Source organism: Gigantopelta aegis, chromosome 10 (assembly GCF_016097555.1).
Source record: "Gigantopelta aegis isolate Gae_Host chromosome 10, Gae_host_genome, whole genome shotgun sequence".
Lineage (NCBI taxonomy): Eukaryota > Metazoa > Mollusca > Gastropoda > Neomphalida > Peltospiridae > Gigantopelta > Gigantopelta aegis.
In genome coordinates this window covers 59,656,100-59,677,588 of record NC_054708.1, presented here as the reverse complement: position 1 = coordinate 59,677,588, position 21,489 = coordinate 59,656,100, and the positions used below count along the sequence as shown (strand labels likewise).

At 38.0% G+C, this 21,489-nt stretch overlaps 2 protein-coding genes across 3 annotated transcripts in view; one reads left to right on the top strand and one right to left on the bottom strand.

Annotated features, from left to right (window-relative positions):
- LOC121384669 (zinc transporter ZIP13-like) overlaps nucleotides 1–13,385 on the bottom strand; it is a 32,228-nt gene extending 18,843 nt beyond the window's left edge. The window contains exon 1 of the mRNA XM_041515153.1: nucleotides 13,017–13,385. Coding sequence (XP_041371087.1) covers nucleotides 13,017–13,341 — 325 coding nt within the window. The 5' untranslated portion in view covers nucleotides 13,342–13,385. The remainder of the gene's footprint in view (nucleotides 1–13,016) is intronic.
- Nucleotides 1–21,489, top strand: part of LOC121384668 (F-box/LRR-repeat protein fbxl-1-like) — an 82,104-nt gene that overhangs the window by 8,648 nt on the left and 51,967 nt on the right. Inside the window, exon 1 of one of the 2 annotated variants that reach the window (XM_041515151.1) lies at nucleotides 17,368–17,502. The exons of the other annotated variant lie outside the window; for it this stretch is intronic. Coding sequence (XP_041371085.1) covers nucleotides 17,401–17,502 — 102 coding nt within the window. The 5' untranslated portion in view covers nucleotides 17,368–17,400. Of the gene's footprint in view, nucleotides 1–17,367; nucleotides 17,503–21,489 lie in introns of those variants that run through there. 2 annotated transcript variants of the gene reach the window in all.

Below are 21,489 nucleotides of genomic sequence, written 5' to 3'. Positions count from 1 at the left end.
GAAACTTTTACCAATTTGAAATTGAAAATCACATTTAGCAAATTATAGAATGCCACATTAAAATCACCAATCTAGTTCCTGAGGTATATGTTTTTTTCTGTTTGGAATAAAATGCATATTGAGATACATATGCTATTGTACAAACACCAGGGCAACAAAGAACAATAGCTATAATAACCAACAATATATTGACCACTAAAACAAATGTGAATATAATTTTGAAGCATAACATTAAAAAAAATGTCTTTAAATAGGAAATAAACACATATTGAGATTCAGGAGTATTACAGGTTGATGTATCATTTATCATTTCAAATGCGCGGTCGGTCTAGGATCGATCCCCATTGGTGGAACCATTGGGCTATTTCTTGTTCCAGTCAGTGCTCCACAACTAGTGTAACAAAGACCTTAGTATGTACTATCCTGTCTGTGGGATGGTGCATATAAAAGATCCCTTGCTACTAATTGAAAAGAGCCACGCATGAAGTGATGACAGCGGGTTTCCTCTCTTTATATCTGTGTGATCCTTAACCATATGTCTGACGCCATATAACCGTAAATAAATTGTAAATAAAACATTTTTCTTCCATATATCATTTCACAGAACTGAGCATTTGTAATAAAGACAAAAAAGAAAGACATGTTTTATGTAACAATGCACTCAACACGTTATTTACGGTTATATGGCATCAGACATATGGTTAAGGACCACACAGATATTGAGAGGAAACTCGCTGTCGGCACTTCATAGGCTACTCTTTCTGATTAGCAGCAAGGGATCTTTTATATGCACCATCTCATAGACAGGGTAGTACATACCACGGCCTTTGATATACAAGTCGTGGTACACTGGCTGGAACGAGAAATAGCCCAATGGGCCCACCGACGGGGATCGATCCCACACCAACCGCGCACTGTGTTCTAATTTTACAAACAAACCATAACCTGGATTTGCATTTCTTTTTTGGCATTCAGTATATTTAACACTCAAAACCAGAACCAGTGCCTTTAAAGCTTTTAGCAGTAAGCCGTCATCACTGCATCTAAACCATGCCGCGGCTGCTGTGTTATGAATATTCTTCACTTCTCAAGACCTCAGATAGTCTCAGACTGAAAACCATTAATCTTCGTGAAAATAATCACCACCATCTAGCATGTTCCTATTACATGTGTACTGGCACTTGCGCTAATTAACACTGTGACTCAAGACCCCGGTACATCTACATACTGGTGTCTGTCTGTTTGTCAGTCAGCAGAATACGAAATCTTAGTGCATGGAGTGGGAGTACATTTTGATTGGAAAGGTTAGCATGAAGCACTTACCAACTGTAATGGAGCCGGCACCGTCTCCACAGACATGTGCGTGGTGTAGGGTATAGAAAACATATTTATATCAAAGTCTGGCAAAACTCACACATACCCAACTGAGGTGAATTAATCCCACTGCCATAAAAAGGTTAGCAGTCTATCCTACAATATGACTGACAAATGCCAGGTACAGGTAAGTACTTCATAACATGCATACGATAAGTTGTATAAAGAAATGGTTGCAAAATACTTGTTAACATCAAGTTTTACCAGTGGTGTATTGAGCATTAGAATTCATTCATTCATTGATCCATCCATCCATCCATCATCCATCCATCCAATCTTCATTCAGAGTTCAATCCATCCATCCATCTATCCACCATTCATTCAATCAATCATTCATTCAGAGTTGAATGTCCGTTCATCCATTCATCCTTCGTTCAATCATTAATTCAGGGTTGAATGTAGCTCAGTGGTAGACTGCTCGCCTGGGGTATGTAGGTTCACAGGATTGACAGCCCTCTTCAGAATGAGATTTTTCCTGTCCTTGCCAACGACCCATGACTGGTATATATCCAAGATGGTGATGGGTATAGTCCTATCTATGGAAAAGTACTTTTTTCATTTTTAACTTGTAGTCAATTAAGGTTCAATCGCTTTGTCATGGGCACAGACACTTCAGCTATCTGATCTGTCTGTCCAGGACAATAATGGTTATTAGTTGGTTAGAAAGAGTCTCAGTGCAGTGGCCTTAATACCAGTAAAACTTGGTAGCATTAGAAACAGAAGACTAGATTTTTAAAGAATATAACAGTGGTCAGATGATTAAATCATTTAGTTTTCCAGTAAATGACAATTGATGGATCACATCCTCAGCAGTATGGCCAATGGATTGAATCATGTTTTTTAAAAATTATTATTGATCAAATTCTGCTTCTCATTTTGAAAATCTTAATCTTCCTAAAAAAACACCTGGTGATTTTCAGTTTACTACCAGGCTACGATTTAGTTCTTTCAATAACCTCTTCCGGTACATTTGAGTTTTCTACCCAACCATACAACTGTAAACTCTCGCACCTTCCTCTGTGGGTGAAGAATACTTCCTTACACCCACTAGGCAACAGTGATGTGCAGTGACACTGCTATACAAGTTGATAAATGATTTAAATCATAAATATCAGTAATATGATTTATGAGTGGGGTTGGGTATTATCAGGAATTTTTGTATTGCGATTTATTGCGATATATTGCAATATGTGCATGCGTATGTGTATACGTACTGCAATACATTGTGTATATATAGTACTAAATATATGTTCATTTAATAAACAATTACTATTGTTGATGTCTGTATTATGTTAGAAATGTTCTGAACACTTATAAACCTAAGAAAAGGTAAACTGGTAGACTGTAGTTGTGCAAACAATTGTGATAGTTATCGATAGTTGAATTAACTATCGATGCATTGGTACTGAGGCACTGACAATCGCAACATATTGATAGTTTGATGTATTGTTACACCACTAATGACATTATGTCATATGAAGACAATAAGATACCACTGTTTTGCATGTGATCAAAGCAGGGAAAGGAAAAAATGTTTTATTTAACAATGCACTCAACACATTTTATTTATGGTTATATGGCGTCAGACATATGGTCAAGAACCACAGAGATTTTGACAGGAAACCCGCTGCTGCCACTTCATGGGCTACTCTTTCCGATTAGCAGCAAGGGATAGGCAGGATAGCACAAACCATGGCCTTTGTTGAACCAGTTATGGATCACTGGTTGGTGCAAGTGGTTTACACCTACTCATTGAGCCTTGCGGAACACTTACTCAGGGTTTGGAGTCAGTATCTGGATTAAAAATCCCATGCCTTGACTGGGATCCGAACCCAGTACCTACCAGCCTGTTGACCGATGGCCTAACCACGTTAAAGCAGGGATCATTTTGTGTTTAAAATTTTGAATGTGGGGTGGGACATAGCTCAGTGGTAAAGCACTCGCTTGATGCGTGGTCGGTCTGGGATCGATCCCTTTTGGTGGGTCCATCAGGCTATTTGGCATTTCCACCAGTGCACCACGACTGGTATATCAAAGATTGTGGTATGTGCTGTCCTGTCTGTGGGATGGCACATATAAAAGATCCTTTGCTACTAATTGAAAAATGTAGTGGGTTTTGTCTCTAAGACTAACTGTCAAAATTACCAAATGTTTGACATCCAACACAAACAAATTGTTTTAAATTTCAAGATTAACAAAACCTTTTCATTTTGTGATCTTATTCCATTCTATTTAACTTGTAATTTTCATGTAATGCCGAATTTGAACAGGGGAAGCAACTGGGTTTGGAATACTAAAAATGAAAGCTGCAAATGAAGTTTATCTTAGAAATTCAGATATGCCACCAAAAAACGTCTGTCTTGGGACAGACTTCTCACTATCCAGAGATCGGCCCCGGGGCGGACATGCTCGAAACCGTAGTGGTATATGAGCATGTTTAAAAATTACATGACCTGACCACAAAACAAAACCACAAGCTGGGCAGTATACATGACCCAGGTTAATGTAAAGTAGCTTCATTGGGCAACAGTTAATTATGGTGGGTTTTTTTTTTTACAATTACAATACATGTATATCAGACAAAAATATGCTATGCTGTAATCATTAAATTAAACTGTCTAGACTGGTTTGAAAACAACATCGTAGCACAGATGATCTCTTTTTAAAACAGTCAAGTTAATTCAATTAAAATCAAGCCTAATACTAAAAGTTGGGAAATTTGAAAAAGCGTCACGTAGGCAATTAATTTATAGTTATAGTCCTCCTACAATTTTTAAAAAAAAATTTGGTAAATAATTACAGTTTGGTTTGATGTAAGAAGAAAAGTAAGTCTTTTGGAAATAATTTTTTTTTTTTTTTTTTAAATTAATCTGCTCAGAAATAAATAACTTGTATTAAATTCCATAGTATGAAAAAAGGCCTTCCCTGTGGGAACGGCTATAGGAAACAGATTTTTGAATTCATCTTAAAAAAATCCACACTTCTGGAGCACATGTACTTCCAAATGGCCCCGGGACTATGTCACTAATGCTGTGGCTATAAAATATATTCTTTATTATGCATACATATAATTACAGCCATTTGATAGATATATTCGATTTTGGTGGGTGTGTATTGGAACAAAAATGTGTAAACATATTTTTTAGTTTAATTAAATGAGAAAAGTTTATTTGAATTTCAGTGATTCTTGATTGTGCTTGTATTGAGAATTGTATTGTGGTCAGAAAAAGTTCAAGTTATAATAAATCATTACATCCCTAATAATTATGTCTTCTTCAGCTAAACAAAAAGAACACTGTTAAAAATAAAATAACTTTTTTTTCTTCTAGAAGAGCAACCGTTACATCCACATTCCCACTCCCCCACCTCACCCCAACTAGGTACTGTCATGGACATTCAGTCCTAAGTAAACATTGTTTACGGTAGGTATTTAACAGCACAGAAGCTGCAGACAGTTAGCATAAACAACTAGACTGTTTAACATATACATTACTTGAGTAATATAAACAGCTTGTGCATACAATTGAGGTCAGTAGCATAAACAACTAGACTGTTTAACATATACATTACTTGAGTAATATAAACAGCTTGTGCATACAATTGAGGTCAGTAGCATAAACAAGTAGACTGTTTAACATATACATTACTTGAGTAATATAAACAGCTTGTGCATACAATTGAGGTCAGTAGCATAAACAAGTAGACTGTTTAACATATACATTACTTGAGTACTATAAACAGCTTGTGCATACAATTGAGGTCAGTAGCATAAACAAGTAGACTGTTTAACATATACATTACTTGAGTAATATAAACAGCTTGTGCATACAATTGAGGTCAGTAGCATAAACAAGTAGACTGTTTAACATATACATTACTTGAGTACTATAAACAGCTTGTGCATACAACTGAGGTCAGTAGCATAAACAAGTAGACTGTTTAACATATACATTACTTGAGTACTATAAACAGCTTGTGCATACAACTGAGGTCAGTAGCATAAACAAGTAGACTGTTTAACATATACATTACTTGAGTACTATAAACAGCTTGTGCATACAATTGAGGTCAGTAGCATAAACAAGTAGACTGTTTAACATATACATTACTTGAGTAATATAAACAGCTTGTGCATACAACTGAGGTCAGTAGCATAAACAAGTAGACTGTTTAACATATACATTACTTGAGTACTATAAACAGCTTGTGCATACAATTGAGGTCAGTAGCATAAACAAGTAGACTGTTTAACATATACATTACTTGAGTAATATAAACAGCTTGTGCATACAACTGAGGTCAGTAGCATAAACAAGTAGACTGTTTAACATATACATTACTTGAGTAATATAAACAGCTTGTGCATACAATTGAGGTCAGTAGCATAAACAAGTAGACTGTTTAACATATACATTACTTGAGTACTATAAACAGCTTGTGCATACAACTGAGGTCAGTAGCATAAACAAGTAGACTGTTTAACATATACATTACTTGAGTACTATAAACAGCTTGTGCATACAACTGAGGTCAGTAGCATAAACAAGTAGACTGTTTAACATATACATTACTTGAGTAATATAAACAGCTTGTGCATACAACTGAGGTCAGTAGCATAAACAAGTAGACTGTTTAACATATACATTACTTGAGTAATATAAACAGCTTGTGCATACAACTGAGGTCAGTAGCATAAACAAGTAGACTGTTTAACATATACATTACTTGAGTAATATAAACAGCTTGTGCATACAATTGAGGTCAGTAGCATAAACAAGTAGACTGTTTAACATATACATTACTTGAGTAATATAAACAGCTTGTGCATACAACTGAGGTCAGTAGCATAAACAAGTAGACTGTTTAACATATACATTACTTGAGTAATATAAACAGCTTGTGCATACAACTGAGGTCAGTAGCATAAACAAGTAGACTGTTTAACATATACATTACTTGAGTAATATAAACAGCTTGTGCATACAACTGAGGTCAGTAGCATAAACAAGTAGACTGTTTAACATATACATTACTTGAGTACTATAAACAGCTTGTGCATACAACTGAGGTCAGTAGCATAAACAAGTAGACTGTTTAACATATACATTACTTGAGTAATATAAACAGCTTGTGCATACAACTGAGGTCAGTAGACCTATTTATTCTTCCTTGCAGTACTTCTGTTCCATCCCATGACGACAAGTGTTAACCGCAAACAAGGAAAATACCATATAAATCTGTAATATCATTAATCTTCAGCAAACACAGTTCCTGAATATATTATACTGTGCATAAATCATGGTTTAAAACCTGTATATCATTCACTAACTCACCAAATATTAACTGATGTTTAATTTCAAAGATATATCTTATTTTAAACATGCCAAAATGCTACTTATTCAATAATCAGTATTTTTAATTATCATTTATGGTTCTGTATTTTGTTTGGTCTGAATAAATTTGATTGCCTATATACATTTCAGAATGAAATTTGAAAAAGAAAATCTGTCTGGCAGCTTAAACTATGATGAACGAGATAATTTTGTTAACACCCAACATTCTGACAATAAGTATCCAACTGACAATGGGTGGTTAGCTTGTTAATAATGGGATTATAAACTGTAACATGCAGTGGAGATACATTTTTTATTATTAATTGTTTTAATTCACAACTGCTATAATTTGAAAATCAATTTTAAAAACCCTGTAAACATAATAAAACTGACCAAGTCTATTGTAAACAACAGTATTTTAATTTTTTTTATTATTAATTGTTTTAATTCACAAATGCTGTAATTTGAAATTCAATATTAAAAAACACTGTTATCATAATAAAACTGACCAAGTCTATTTTAAACAACAGTATTTTTCAATTAAATCTTTTTTTTCTTCTTTTTTTTTGCATAACATGTGTTGACAATATTAAAATTTACATAATTATTATAATGTCACACTTGTTCTGTTATACCGGCCTTGGTGGTGTCGCGGTCTACAGGCTGGTAGGTACTGGGTTTGGATCCCAGTCGAGGCATGGGATTTTTAATCCAGATACCGACTCCAAACCCTGAGTGAGTGCCCCGCAAGGCTCAATGGGTAGGTATAAACCACTTGCACTGACCAATGATCCATAACTGGTTCAACAAAGGCCATGGTTTGTGCTATCCTGCCTGTGAGAAGTGCAAATAAAAGATCCCTTGCTGCTAATTGGAAAGAGTAGCCCATGTAGTGGCGACAGCAGGTTTCCTCTCAAAATCTGTGTGGTCCTTAACCATATGTCTGACGCCATATAACCGTAAATAAAATGTGTTCAGTGTGTCATTAAATAAAATAAAAAATTCTTTCTTTCCATGTTCTGTTACATTTTTTTTTTTAACAACTAGTATATTATACCAACACAATGAACACATTCCAGATATGCCATACCTTTCTCATAATAATATAATGGTTACAGAATATGAACATTCATTGGGAAATTCTGATCATTGCCAAATTACAAACTACTGTAAATATTGTGTGATAGTAATGTGTACACTTAATATTTAAATAAAATGAATATTACTGTCAGAAATGAATGCAAGCTGAACACATACAACCTACATGTATGAATAATAAAATGTGAAACTATATACCAGGTATGAAATTTGACTTTAACATCCCAAGCATTTCATTATTATGGGCTGTTCAGTATTATCAAGTATTCTCATGATAACCTGTGGGTGTGTGGGGGGGGGGGGGGGGGGGGAGAGGGGTGTGTCAGTTTCGCTTACGTTTTTAAAATGAAAAAATAGACCAGGCCCCTTGAAAAAGTAATATGTTTTGGTATATATGCTTAGTCCATGTGCATATGCTTGTGAATATATAACATACGGTATGGTGATAATAATTTGATAGCAAAAATGTTGCTGATTTACAGTACCGGGTACTACAACCACTTGCTGTGACTGTGTGTAATTTGAGAAATGTCCACATGAGACAGTCAACTAAAGTATGAAGAGGAAAAGGAAAGACGTGTCTTGTGTAGTTAACACTGTTACACTGTTAATAGGGTTATTAGTGTTAACAATCAACCATTGTATCATTACTTATCAGTGTTTCTGCCAGAAAGAAATATTTGGGTATGGTGCTATGGAACTGAATACAACCACAGTCAACAGGGGGTATAGGGGATCTTCCTCAGAAAGACAATGGGTTAAATTTAGGGTTAGAGTTAAGAAAATCATACAGTAATTGAAAGTGTAATTAATTTTGTCAAAAAGTTAAGTTAAAAAAATAAAATCTGCCAAAACATTTGGGTATGGTGCCATACCTATTTTACCCTCTGGCAGAAACCCTGCTTATATATGCATGCACATACTAGTATAATTAAAACTAACTAATAAATTCATTTCATTTCAACTTATTTTCATGCTTATATCCAATTGAGGTTCAAGCACGCTGTCATGGGCACACACACCTCATTTATCTGGGCTGTCTGTCCAGGACAGTGGGTTAGTTGTCAGTTGTTAGTGGTTAGTGAGAGACAGGGGGGTGTAGTGGTCTTACACCTACCCATTGAGTTGTTAAAACTTGCTCTGGGTGGCAGCCGGTACCAGGCTGTGAACCCTGTACCTACCAGCCTTCTGTCCAATGGCTTAACCACGACACCACCGAGGCTAGTTAAATAATAAAGCAAATGTATCACCTAATGCTTGTAAACAACAGTATTAGTACACAGGCCTTTAGGAAATGGAAATGGGGGAGAGGTATGATATCGAGTACCTTTCCACTTCGGCAAGGGCTGTGGAACACAAGAACTGCAAGGGCCCTCGGCTGCAATTTTACTGTTATTGTGCTCAGAAATCTGGAAATGCCATATTTAGACACCTAAAATAAAATATTTCTCAGGGGAGCATAACCCCAAACCTCCTTCAACAGGACCAGACCCTATGGGCCCTTATATTTCCCTCCCAGGCTGTAACACTGACAGTCCCTCCCCCTATTTTAAATACACTCTGCCAGCCCTGTTGAGGATAATAAGAATTAAGATTACCTTTTTGAAACACTGATACTATCAATCTATTGAATAAATCTCGATCTAATTTATAGATCAACACTGACAGCCAAATATTTTAAACTAAATCATTATCATTGTTGTCTCCATATGATAAAAAAAAGAAGCATTTTTTAGTGTTTCCCCCAGGATTTTTGTTCAGAGGGTTGGCAAAATAATAGAAAAATGCATTTTTTTATGGTGTGCCTACATTATTTCCATGGGTTTTTAGCACTGAGTTCCATTTAAGATTTATATACCATGAATATGATATATGCAGCAGATGAGATTATGGGTGAACAAAATACTAAATACTCTTGATGTGTGATATCTATTATATGTATTGATTAAATATAAACACCAGTGTATATCCTACAGCAATGTCTACTCCAATGTTATTAACTAATGAAAAATGTATACTCTTAACGCTTGGCTGTTATAAAAATAAGTACTTTATATACTGGTAACCACCAACAACTAACCACTAACAACTGTGCTGACCAGACAGTCCAGAGAGCTGAGATGTGTGCCCAGAACAATGTGCTTGAACCTTAATTGGATATAAGAAATGAAATGAGATACTGGTAGTGATGTTTTTTTGGTGGTTTTGGGTGTTTTTTTTTTTTACCACTGTATGTTATAGTCCTTATAATTGCTTTCATAATGTGTTTCATCAAATTGAAAATATTTTCCATCTGTGAAAAACGATGTAACATTTATACATAGATTTTGAATTTACTGCTGTGTGTGTGTGTGTGTGAATGTGTGTTTGTGCATGGATGAATGAATTGACGGATATGCGGAATTGACGGAAATATATCACTTTCTTGACATCAGTTTTGTGTGTGTGGGTGGGGGGGGGGGGGGGGGGGGGGGAGGGTTTATTACTTTTATGGGTGTTAAGATTTTAAAAATTACTTGATCATACTAATAAGTTGGGAAACTGACACCTGAAAGCCCACATCTACAAAAATGTTTTTTTTAAAATAATTTTAGTTTGGTTTGATGTAAGAAAAAAAGTAAACGTGTTTTGGAAATAATATAAAATTACTATTTTTGTGTACAAACGGCTAAAAAATAAACAGCTTGTAGCAAATTCCATAGTATAAAAAAGGCATTTCCAGTGATAAGGACTATAGTTCACCTAGTTAATGTTAAACATACATAGTGGTTATCAATATCATTGATGTTATCTTTGACGAATGTAAACTATATCACTTAATAAAACTAAGTCAAGTAATACTACACACTCCTAGATACCATAGGATCTAGACCTATGTTGTTGAGATGAGGATTATGAGGATCTACTGGCCTCGGTGCTGTCGTGGTTAAGCCATCGGATATAAGGCTGGTAGGAACAGGGTTCTTAGCCCGGTACCGGCTCTCACCCACAGCAAGTTTTAACAACTCAATGGGTAGATGTAAGACCACTACTCTTCTCTCTCACTAACCACTAACAAATAACCTGGACAGACAGCCCAGATAGCTGAGGTGTGTGCCAAGGACAGCATGCTTGAACCTTAATCAACATAAGCACGAAAATAAGTTGCAATGAAAAATGAGGATCTTTGTATTTTGATGCATCACGATATGGAGTACCTGTGATAACATACAGTTACTGTGTTATTTACAGAGACACCAGTGTCACCCATTTTAAGGAAGATATCTAGATAATAAAATTTATAAAGAAGACACAGCATGAAGTTAGTATATTACATAAAACGTGAAATACGGATAATTATATTAGACACCAAAGCTTATTTAATAATTTATCACTATTATCAGGCCTTTCCTTTTTGTCACATCGATGAACACAGGAAAACAAGTTTGATGTTCCTAATCGATAGCAGACTACTTAAAATATGGAAATTATTGAGCATATATATATACTGGTTTAGGCAGAGTGTAACGTAATACATACTGATAATACCACACACACACCTAATCCATTGTACATATCCTACAGTAAAACTTCCTGGTACACCGATTCCCAATGTTCACTAACTGCCACCTAGATCATTGCAGGTTAGCTATCAGGGTTATGGCTAGAGGGTATGGAACCGGGGTACAATTAGTTAACCTAAAATCATGGAAATTAATGGATATATTTTTGTAATATTTTAAATTTTGTTGAAGTGCATGAAATGCAGTGTCCAATATCAAAACATGTCAGACCCACAACCAATTAGTAGGGGCACTTATGGTCTGTTTTGTTTTTATTATGTACCCTCAAGTTAATTAAACACATGGGGCATTCAGAGACCAGGGTAGCCATCAATATCAGTAATACATTACAGGTTCATGGGCATTGGGGAGGGGCAAGGGCACAGACACCCTACTTAAGGACAAAAAATTAATTTTGCCTTACTGTATAAAATTTAGATAAAAATCGGACTTGAACCCCCACCTAGAGACTGACTGTGCATCTGAATGTGGACTCAATAGTGTTAATGGGTCATAACTAACAAACTGAGAGGCAAAATATGCCTTTGTATTCTGGATATATATAGTGTACATGCCTTTAAACACAGCAGGGACATAACTAATGTAAAGTTGTTTGAACCAATATATATATATATATACACACACACGTGTAATACGGTATATATGTAATGCATGTGTTGTGTTTTAGTTATTTTACTGCTATTATTTATTGGTACAATATGCTGCGGGAAAAACTGGAACATTTTACAATGGATATATAATTATAACAAACACCTGAATTGTGAATACATTGTATTTAAAGGAGGTTTGTGTGAAAATTTACCAAACCGTGAGAAATTTGGTTAACAGTTTTACCATCTGTCTGTTAAAGTTACACTGAAAAATGGTAATTCAATACTGTTACACAAACTCAGTGGTTTTCCTAATTTACAAAGAAAGATACTTAAGGAAGGGGCCCAGTTAAGTAGCCCTGGGGATGGGATTTGTTTTTAATAAATTATAGAGTAATTGACTTTGTCAAAGTTGTATAATGTGAGGCGACATGTTTATTACCGGTAATGTCTCCTAATTATATTACATTATAATTCATCAAGACATACATTGAACACTCTACGTTTATCTTAATGAACTAATAACATTAATGCCACATCTTCCACAACCCACAGTGAAATATTAGGTACACCACAGGAGTAGCCAAGATTTTTATATGGGTGTTGGGGTGGCGGCTACATAGTTCTGGGAACATTAAGTCAATACATCCCTCCGGACTATGGGTTACAGTGGCGGATCCAGAAAATCCATTGGGGGGGGGGGGGGGGGGGCAATGACATGAGACGGAATACCAATGGAACTTTGGGGAGGTTTGGAGGGGCTCGTTAAAAATGATAATTAATATATATATAATTATAACTGTCACAAAATGTAGGGGGCATACACACACACATACATATATACATACATACATACATACATACATACATACATACATACATACATACATACATACACACACACACACACATATATACACATATATATGTATAGATATACATACACATATATACACATATAAGTGCGGGGGGGGGGGGATGTGTGATGCTACGTCAGTGTTCTACATCCATACCCGGTAGGTTCCCATCCCATCATGTCAAACCTCAAGGTTACTTGCCTCCGTGTTTGAGGGCCGGTCCAGCTTCCAGGGGGATAACTAGCAGGGGGAATATCCCGCTGAAGCCGACGAGGACCGCTCCCATCAGCGAGTAGGTCCAGACGCCGAATACCAGGTCGGGATCGTCTTCCAACTGAGGCTGCATGCTCTGCGAATTTGAGTCGGGTTCCATGTCGGAATAGAACGAGGTACGCCTGTTTTTCACGCCGCTGACTCCAGTCCTGTGCGTCGCGGCCTTTGCTCGGTGTATTTCTGCATCACAGTTCGTTATCCACAGCCCACAGATTACCACCAACACGCACAACAGATGCTGATAACACCCCATACCCACAGGTGACAAGAAACGTAGTTCACACGAGTCGTCTTCGATACTCCATCAAAGCTGTGCATAACAACAACATTCACAATGACCCCTGACCTCGCACCAGCAGAGCCATCTATTCGCCGATTGCGTGTGTTCGTACTGTTACAAAGGAAAGGAAGTAGGCCAGCGTTAAATCCATTCCAATTTGGTATTTATAGGTTCCCACCTTTCGCGTCTAAGAAATGTTCGTCACAAATTGACATTATTAATGTTTAAAACCGTGCAGATTAATCAAATCGGAAATTACGATTAAAATGTAAAAATAAATAAGTACTTTTTAGATTTTTATAGTTTTATTTGCGTTCTAAATATACAGAATACTACAGAAAGAAAGAACTGTTTTATTTAACGACACACTCAACACATTTTAGTTAGGCCTACGGTTATATGGCGTATGAGTGGCCGTTACATAAGTTTTCTTATTTTAACGGGTTTAAAACGTAGGGTTACGTAAAGCTGGCTTTCCATATGTAGGCATCCGAGTCATCTGACGGTCTGACATACGACATTTGTCGAACGTAAAACACACTTTCCATACGATTTTACGGACAGGTTATTTGAATGCTGGCTTTTGAACTGCAAACATTGGAAAAGCCCGAGAAGTAGACGTGATCGCCAGGAATTCTAAAAAAAAAAAAAAAAAACCCCACTAGCAACAAACCCACATCGGGTTGCGATTAAAACGGAGTCTGAATGATTTGTGTCGGTTCAATAAGTTTAGTAGACATGCGGGTTTTTTTCCCTTGTGACAGACGCACAAATCACACATGAAATCAATGTGCTCTAGGGGTGTCGTTAAACAAAACATACTTTTCGTTTTTTATTTCTTGTATCCTCAGAAAACAGTTTTAGTCCTAATTAATTTTAAACTAAAACATAAATTTACAGCACTTGCGATTGCAGCTAACTTAAGCAATACAAGGCAATTAATTTTAGGTTGACCGATACATTTAATTTTGATCGTGCTTTTTTCATTAGGCCTATATGGTGTGCTTGTGTCGACCGGATCGTCACCGTGAAACAACCAACTAGGGCCTCAACGAGTCCAACATATTGGACTCGACTACTCGAGAGTCAGACTCGACCCGGATTCGAGTACCCGACACTTACACTAGATGATAATCAGATTAAGGAATACAGTAAAATAGCATTATGCATCTTAATTCCGGCGCTGAACATGGATGCCAAATCATGTCATTGCACTGCATTTAAAAACCTGTTGATACGTCAGGGCCGTACCCTGACCAAAATCCATGGGGGGGGGGGGGGGCACTAAATTTTATAAATAATTTTTAACATACTATAAAGATTAAACATTTCTATGCTATTACTAGATATAAAAAAAAAAAAAAAAAAAGGACAAGATTCTCAGGGGGGGGCAGCTGCCCCCTGCCCCCCCCCGGAGGGTACGGCCCTGTACGTGCAGTGTTGTGACGGACGGCAGTCCCCCCGCCCCCCCCCCCCTCCGAGAATGTCACTTTTTTTTTATTCCAGAAAATAGCATATACATCTCAGGGTTTAATTTGTATAGTGTTTCATTTGTTTATAAAAAGTAGTGCCCCCCCCCCCTCCGGATTTTGATCAGGGTACGGCCACCCCCCGCCCAATGTTTACTTGCTTCCGCCGTGCTTGTGCAACGAGATCACATTTGCAGCCGAAATATTTTATTCCATTAATATATTATTTACATCGTGTGCGCCTATAAATGTGGAAGCCAAAGTAGCGTAAAAGAGATTTAAGGCAAATTCATTCTGACATCTCAGTAAAGTGCCATCCCATATACCTTTGTTCCTGCTGTCAAGTTTACATACGACGATTTTAAAATAATATAAATGTGACAGAATATGCCGTAGATCAATAATCGTTCCTTGCCACTAGTCAGGCGCGGATCCAGGGAGTTTTGCAGGGGATGTCTACATGCAACTAAATAAATGGAAGTTGTATATTAGCGGTGAATGCACTTTAAAATAACTGGGGGAAATATTTTTGTTTCGTCGTGAGAGTCCAAATCTCCCTCTCAACCCCCAGGATCCGCGCCTGCAAAAGCTTCTCGATAATTTCTAACCGACAAGTCATGAGCACCGTTTTAAATTGTTTATTAAACAAAATATTACATTTGGCGGTACTAATTAAAACATTTAAAGATTACACATGTATAATTGTGGGTGGGAGATGGGCTTAACTATGACTCTTCTAAGACCTTCTTGTAGATGAGCTAATATATCATAATATATGAAAGTGACAGTTTAAACTTCAATGTAATTATTAGCCGATACTCTGGCGGTATAGTAAGAGAGCTAGACGGACATTTGAACAGTTGTTCAAATGCCCGTCTAGCCCTCTTGTCGTCAGAGTACTCGGGCTATACCATTTTATATAACATGTTAAAAGTGTTGTAATGTTAAATTGCTTGTTTTGTGCTTTAATAACAGATCAGTTGTGCTTGCATTATTTAGTACATGTGGTTTTGAGGGCCGTGACTATCTAAGGCAGGGACTAGTTCCACCCCCACCCCACTCCCGCCAAAAAAAAAAAGAAAGAAAGAAAGAAGAGGAAACAACCTCACCCTGAAAAGTTATTCTCTCTCTCTCTCTCTCTCTCTCTCTCTCTCTCTCTCTCTCTCTGACAGAGTTATGGCCCTTGAACTTATATTATAGATTATATGTATAGTAGCCAATTACGCGGTTAATATCTATATATACTGTCTAGAGCAGGAGGTAAGAAACCCTTAGTTGTAAGATAGCACTTTTCACAGCCTTTAATATACCAGTCATGATGCAGTAGTTAGAACGGGAAAGCATCAGAGGATCCACCGACGGAGGCTGATCATAACGTCAACTGTTGCCTATCTATTTTGTACGCAAATTTACGTATGAAGAACAATGCAATTTAAAGACATAATACATAATACTAAATTTATAAATGATTAAAGAAACTTCAACTCTCTGGACTTCTTTAGATGAAGTTGTTTATTTCTTGATAACATCTAGACCAGTCGTTTGATCTAACCTGCACTTCAGGCGCGAATCCTGGGGAGGGCGCTCGAGATATCCCTCCCTCGAAACATCCAGTGTTTAACGTATGGATATAATGAATTTATACTTCGTTTTAATGGGAAGGTATATTATCTAGATCAGATGGTGTTTCTGGAGCAAGATTACATGTATATAACACACGCCAGTATATTTTAGATCACAGTAGGTGCCCCTTTTGACGTTGCACTCCTTAGAAAAATCCTACACCCGCGACCGTTAACCTGCACCATCTCGTACCGTTTGGTGGCTTTGAGAACCGGTCAAATCAGATGCATGTGCAAAGGGGTTGGGGTCGAACTCACTTGCTCAGAGCAAATTTTCTTTTTTAGGCGCGTGAGCAGGGGATTTTTGAGGGTCGAAACCCCTCCTCACCTCCGCTCAAGCAAATTTTCTCCTGGGTTTTTTCAATATATTTTCCGGTGGAGCGTGACTCGACGCCCCCTATAAATTTGCTCATCAGTCTAGACCCCCCTCCCCCCCCCCCCGCTAAAAGTCCTACATACGCACCTGTTTTTTAATATATTTTCCGGGAAGCATGCCATGACCTGAATCCCCTAAAAACTTCGCCCGCTACAGTCAAGAAAACCTCCATCTACCCCGCCCCGCTAAAAGTCCTAAACACCACTTGTTTTTTTAAAATATATTTTCCGGAAAGCATGCCATGACCCGAACCACTTAAAAACTTCGCCCGCCACCGTCAATAGCCCCAACCCCCACCCCACCCACCCCGCACAGTTCATCGCGCCTGCAAATGAAATACAAAATCGAAGTTCTGTCGGTCGGAATGGTTGGCGAGAGCCGTTAGAAGCTGGTCTGACTATATTAAAAGAACGTCGAGGCACAGCGAAACAGCGGCGGCGGCCGATTCTCTTGAAGACATAAGCATATGGGTTGCAGAAAGTCGATGGAATCGGTTAGCGTTTGACGTCGTGGCGCCGAGGGCCGTTCGCGGGGAGGGACGGTCGGGACGATACCGATATAAGCGATGGATTTCATGAGCAAGACGACGATATTCGACATCTGTCAAGACGCCTCTCAGGTGGCCGGCGTGTCGCACGACTACGAGGACGACCACTTCTTCCGACCGGTACGTAGCCCCACTTTGTTCTTTCACCGCCAGTGATCGATTATTTTGGCGGTCATTGATACTTAAACAGAGTAGCGCCTCCGTCGGCTATGCGGTATCGTTGAACATGTAGCGTTCTATAGATATGTACACTCGCTCTTAAGTCGTATTCTGTTTTTGTGGTTTCTTTTTTCTTTTTGTTTACTACTATTCCGCCTTCTGAGTCTTAACATCAACCCCCACATACCCACCCCATTGCACATATCCCCTCACACCCACCTCTTCACCCAAACCCCAAAATTATGCCTTCTCGCTCGTACCCGTCAATATCTTTTAGATATATTTTCTCTTTGTTTTGTTATTTTTGTTTTGTTTTATATGTCTTACTTTGTTTACATACAATTTTGATAATAAAATAGAGTGCCGTTCTCTTTTTTCTTTAAAATAATATTAATAATAATACATGTATTTATTATTATTTAAAAAAATATATTATCTAATGCTTCTATTCAGGCGCGTGTGCAGGAGGAGGTTTTTGGGGTCGAACCCCCTACCCCTCGCTTAAAGCAAATTTTCTTTTTAAAGTATATTTTCATTGAAACATGACTAGAACCCCTAAAAACTTCGCTTGTCACAGTCTAGATACCCCCCCCCCCCCCAACCCGCATAATTAGCTGTATACGTGCTTATTATTACCAACTACAACAGGTCTATTTCATGTTCTTAAGTGAAGTCGTTAGTAATTATTCGAGTAGACGGAACTAATAGAATAATAATTGTGGGTGCATGTGTGTTTTTCTTCAACATGCTTCCTTCAGAGCACACCTGTGTTGGGGATACCATTTGGCTTCCGCTGAGAGTGCTAAGACTGGATAAAACAATTTTTAAATTTATTTGTTTACATATAGCTATCGGGTACATCGCAGATCCTGGCCTTTTGTAAGGTTTAAATTGGATCATTATAATCTGATAACCTGTAGCCAGGAACTTGTATTTGTAAGACATCTGCAAGAAGGAAGGAAATGTTTTATTTAACGACGCGCTCAACACATTTTATTTACGGTTATATGGCGTCAGACATATGGTTAAGGGCCACACAGATATTGAGAGAGGAAACTCGCTGTCGCCACTTCATGGGCTACTCTTTTCGATTAGCAGTAAAGGATCTTTTATATGCACCATCCCACAGACAGGATAGTACATACCACGGCCTTTGTTACACCAGTTGTGGAACACTGGCTGGAACGGGCATCTGTAAGGAATTTATGTGTGGACTACAGTTATGTGCACAGGCGTTAGAAGATAACAACCAGTAACTATCAGTTTATATTAATTCGCTTTTCAACTGGTACAGAAGCAGTGCATACTCTAAAGGTGGGGTTGTGTGGGCAGTACCTCTTGTCCCCCCCCCCCCCTCACACCCCATCACCTTTCATTCCGACGTTTTTGTATGATGTGCACAATCTATGAAGATTACAGGCGCGGATGCAGGATTTCTGAAAAGGGGAGGGGGGGGGGTGTCCATATGTGATGACAGATCTCTCCTTTTACACAGAACAATTAATATAATCACGTTTCCCCTTAAAGGTTATGGTCGGTTTACAAAGGGGAGGGGGGTTCGGACCCCTGGTCACCCCTGGATCCGCTATTGGATTATTTAGCATCACAGATTACAAGATTAATGCGGGAATTTTAACGTAATATATTTTACCAGGTTCTTTGATAAACGAAACAGTTAAGTACTGCACTACCAGTACCATACCTTTGAATATTATGATTTAGCCGAGGCCTAACGTCACAGGGCCCTAATGCTTACCAGAATGCGGTAATAATTCTCATGGACGTTTTGCTTGCCAGGGTGTTTTAACCATCTTCCCTAGCTGGCTTTTGACTGATTAATTAATAATGACTAGTTAATGTGTGCGGGATTACTGAAATAAACCCAGTGTTGCATCACCAGGTTATTCGAAGATGCTATGAATAGCCGCAGATTTTCTTCTTGCCCTGATTCTATCTTGCCACGATCGATTAGTTCCGGAGAACAGGCAGCTGGCCGGCCGGCCGGCAGATCTATATAACCGACCCATTTAAATGTATATACTGTAATCTTACTTCATGATGGCAGTTTAATGAGGCTAGCTGGAACTTTGTTACGGGTAATCGCTGCGAGACATCCTGTGTATCGATTGCATTGGTAAACTTAGAGATGAACGATCGTATATACACGTAAAGCAGGTCTATAATTTATTTGCTTAAAGGGATAGACCCTAACTTTTAAACACTAAAGCATATTTGTTCACCTAAACCCTAGTTTCAAACCGTAAAAATGGACACTAAGTTTGTTTAAGTTACAAACTTGTAACAACTTTGGATACAACTGAGTGACACAAGAGTCTTTGACGTTGAACTATCCTTAAAAATAGACTAAAACGCGACTCCATAACCGATACTTCATGCATTTTGTGGTATTAGAAACACCAGGATGACCAGAAACACTTCGGTTGTACGGAAATGGATAATCTAAACAATAAAATATAAGTGATGTTTGATTTCAGTGATCGTAAACGGCTGTAATAGTGAAAAATATGCCTTAGTGTTTAAAAACTAGGGTCGGTCCCTTTAGGTTAAGTTTATAGCTGACAGGTGTACCATTTTATACTCAGAAGCCTAAACACTGTAGGTACCACACCACCATGTGTGGTGTCGATAGGAAATAGTTGCTCATCTATGATATAATACGCAAGGCCATTTTAACAGTTTCCAATCGTTCTGACCACTTCTCCTCATTTGATTTGTACTGTTGACAGCCTTCTTTGTACTTAGCCGATGCTGCATGTCTTAAGGACCTTTCATCGCTCAGGTCCAGTGGATACCATACACACACCGTGCTAAATATTGCGTACAAAGATGTATTCCATAAATACAACAGCAATAGAGTTCGCCATATGTGTTACTTTAAAAACAAGTGGCTGCCGTGTATAATATAGCCTCGGCTACTGAGGGCTGGCTATCTACACGGATGTCATATGTTTGGAGGAAAGCCCAATGTAAGACCACCACACCCTGTCTAAACTGTCCTGTGCGTAGCAAATTTTCTGAGATGCCTTTTGAAACCTTTCTTTGATGATTGCACGTATATTGACCCATTGGTTTGAAGTTACTTGTAATATTTAGTACTAACTGATAACAACTGTGCAAGTGGTACACTGTCACTTGTATAACAGCAACACGAGGCGGTGCTCTGACATGAGGGTGGCCAACTGAAAATATTCGTTGTGGACCTACATGTATGTTGATTTTTTGCAAGGTAGTTGTCAAGGGAGACCCTCTCGATATTGAAGGAAGGAAGGAAATGTTTTATTTAACGACGCACTCAACACATTTTATTTACGGTTATATGGCGTCAGACATATGGTTAAGGACCACACAGATATTGGGAGAGGAAACCTGCTGTCGCCACTTCATGTGCTACTCTTTCCGATTAGCATCAAGGGATCTTTTATATGCACCATACCACAGACAGGGTAGTACATACCACGGCCTTTGATATACCAGTCGTGGTGCACTGGCTGGAACGAGAAATAGCACAATGGGCCCACCGACAGGGATCCATCCTAGACCGACCGCGCATCGAGCGAACGCTTTACCACTGGGCTACGTCTCGCCCCTTTTCACAGAATGTCTTCTGAAATAGAAAATGTATTGAACTGCATGGAGTAATTAATGGTGGTGTGGAACCCTTAGAGCTCCAGCTAGTGGGGGATTGCAAAAATGGTGCCTTTTTTTAAGTTTAAGAGGGTTTTTTTTAACGAACTAAAGAAGTCCTTATATTACAGTGCCCGATTCCCTTTTTCACTTCCCCACTCCCCTTTGTCAGTTACTGTAGGCTACGCACGATCCTGCACATTATTTATCTGTTGGTGTGTGTACAGAACGAATATCACGAATATATCAAGAACGTACATATTATGATATGTTATCTGTTATATGTAGTTTAATGCAAAAAAG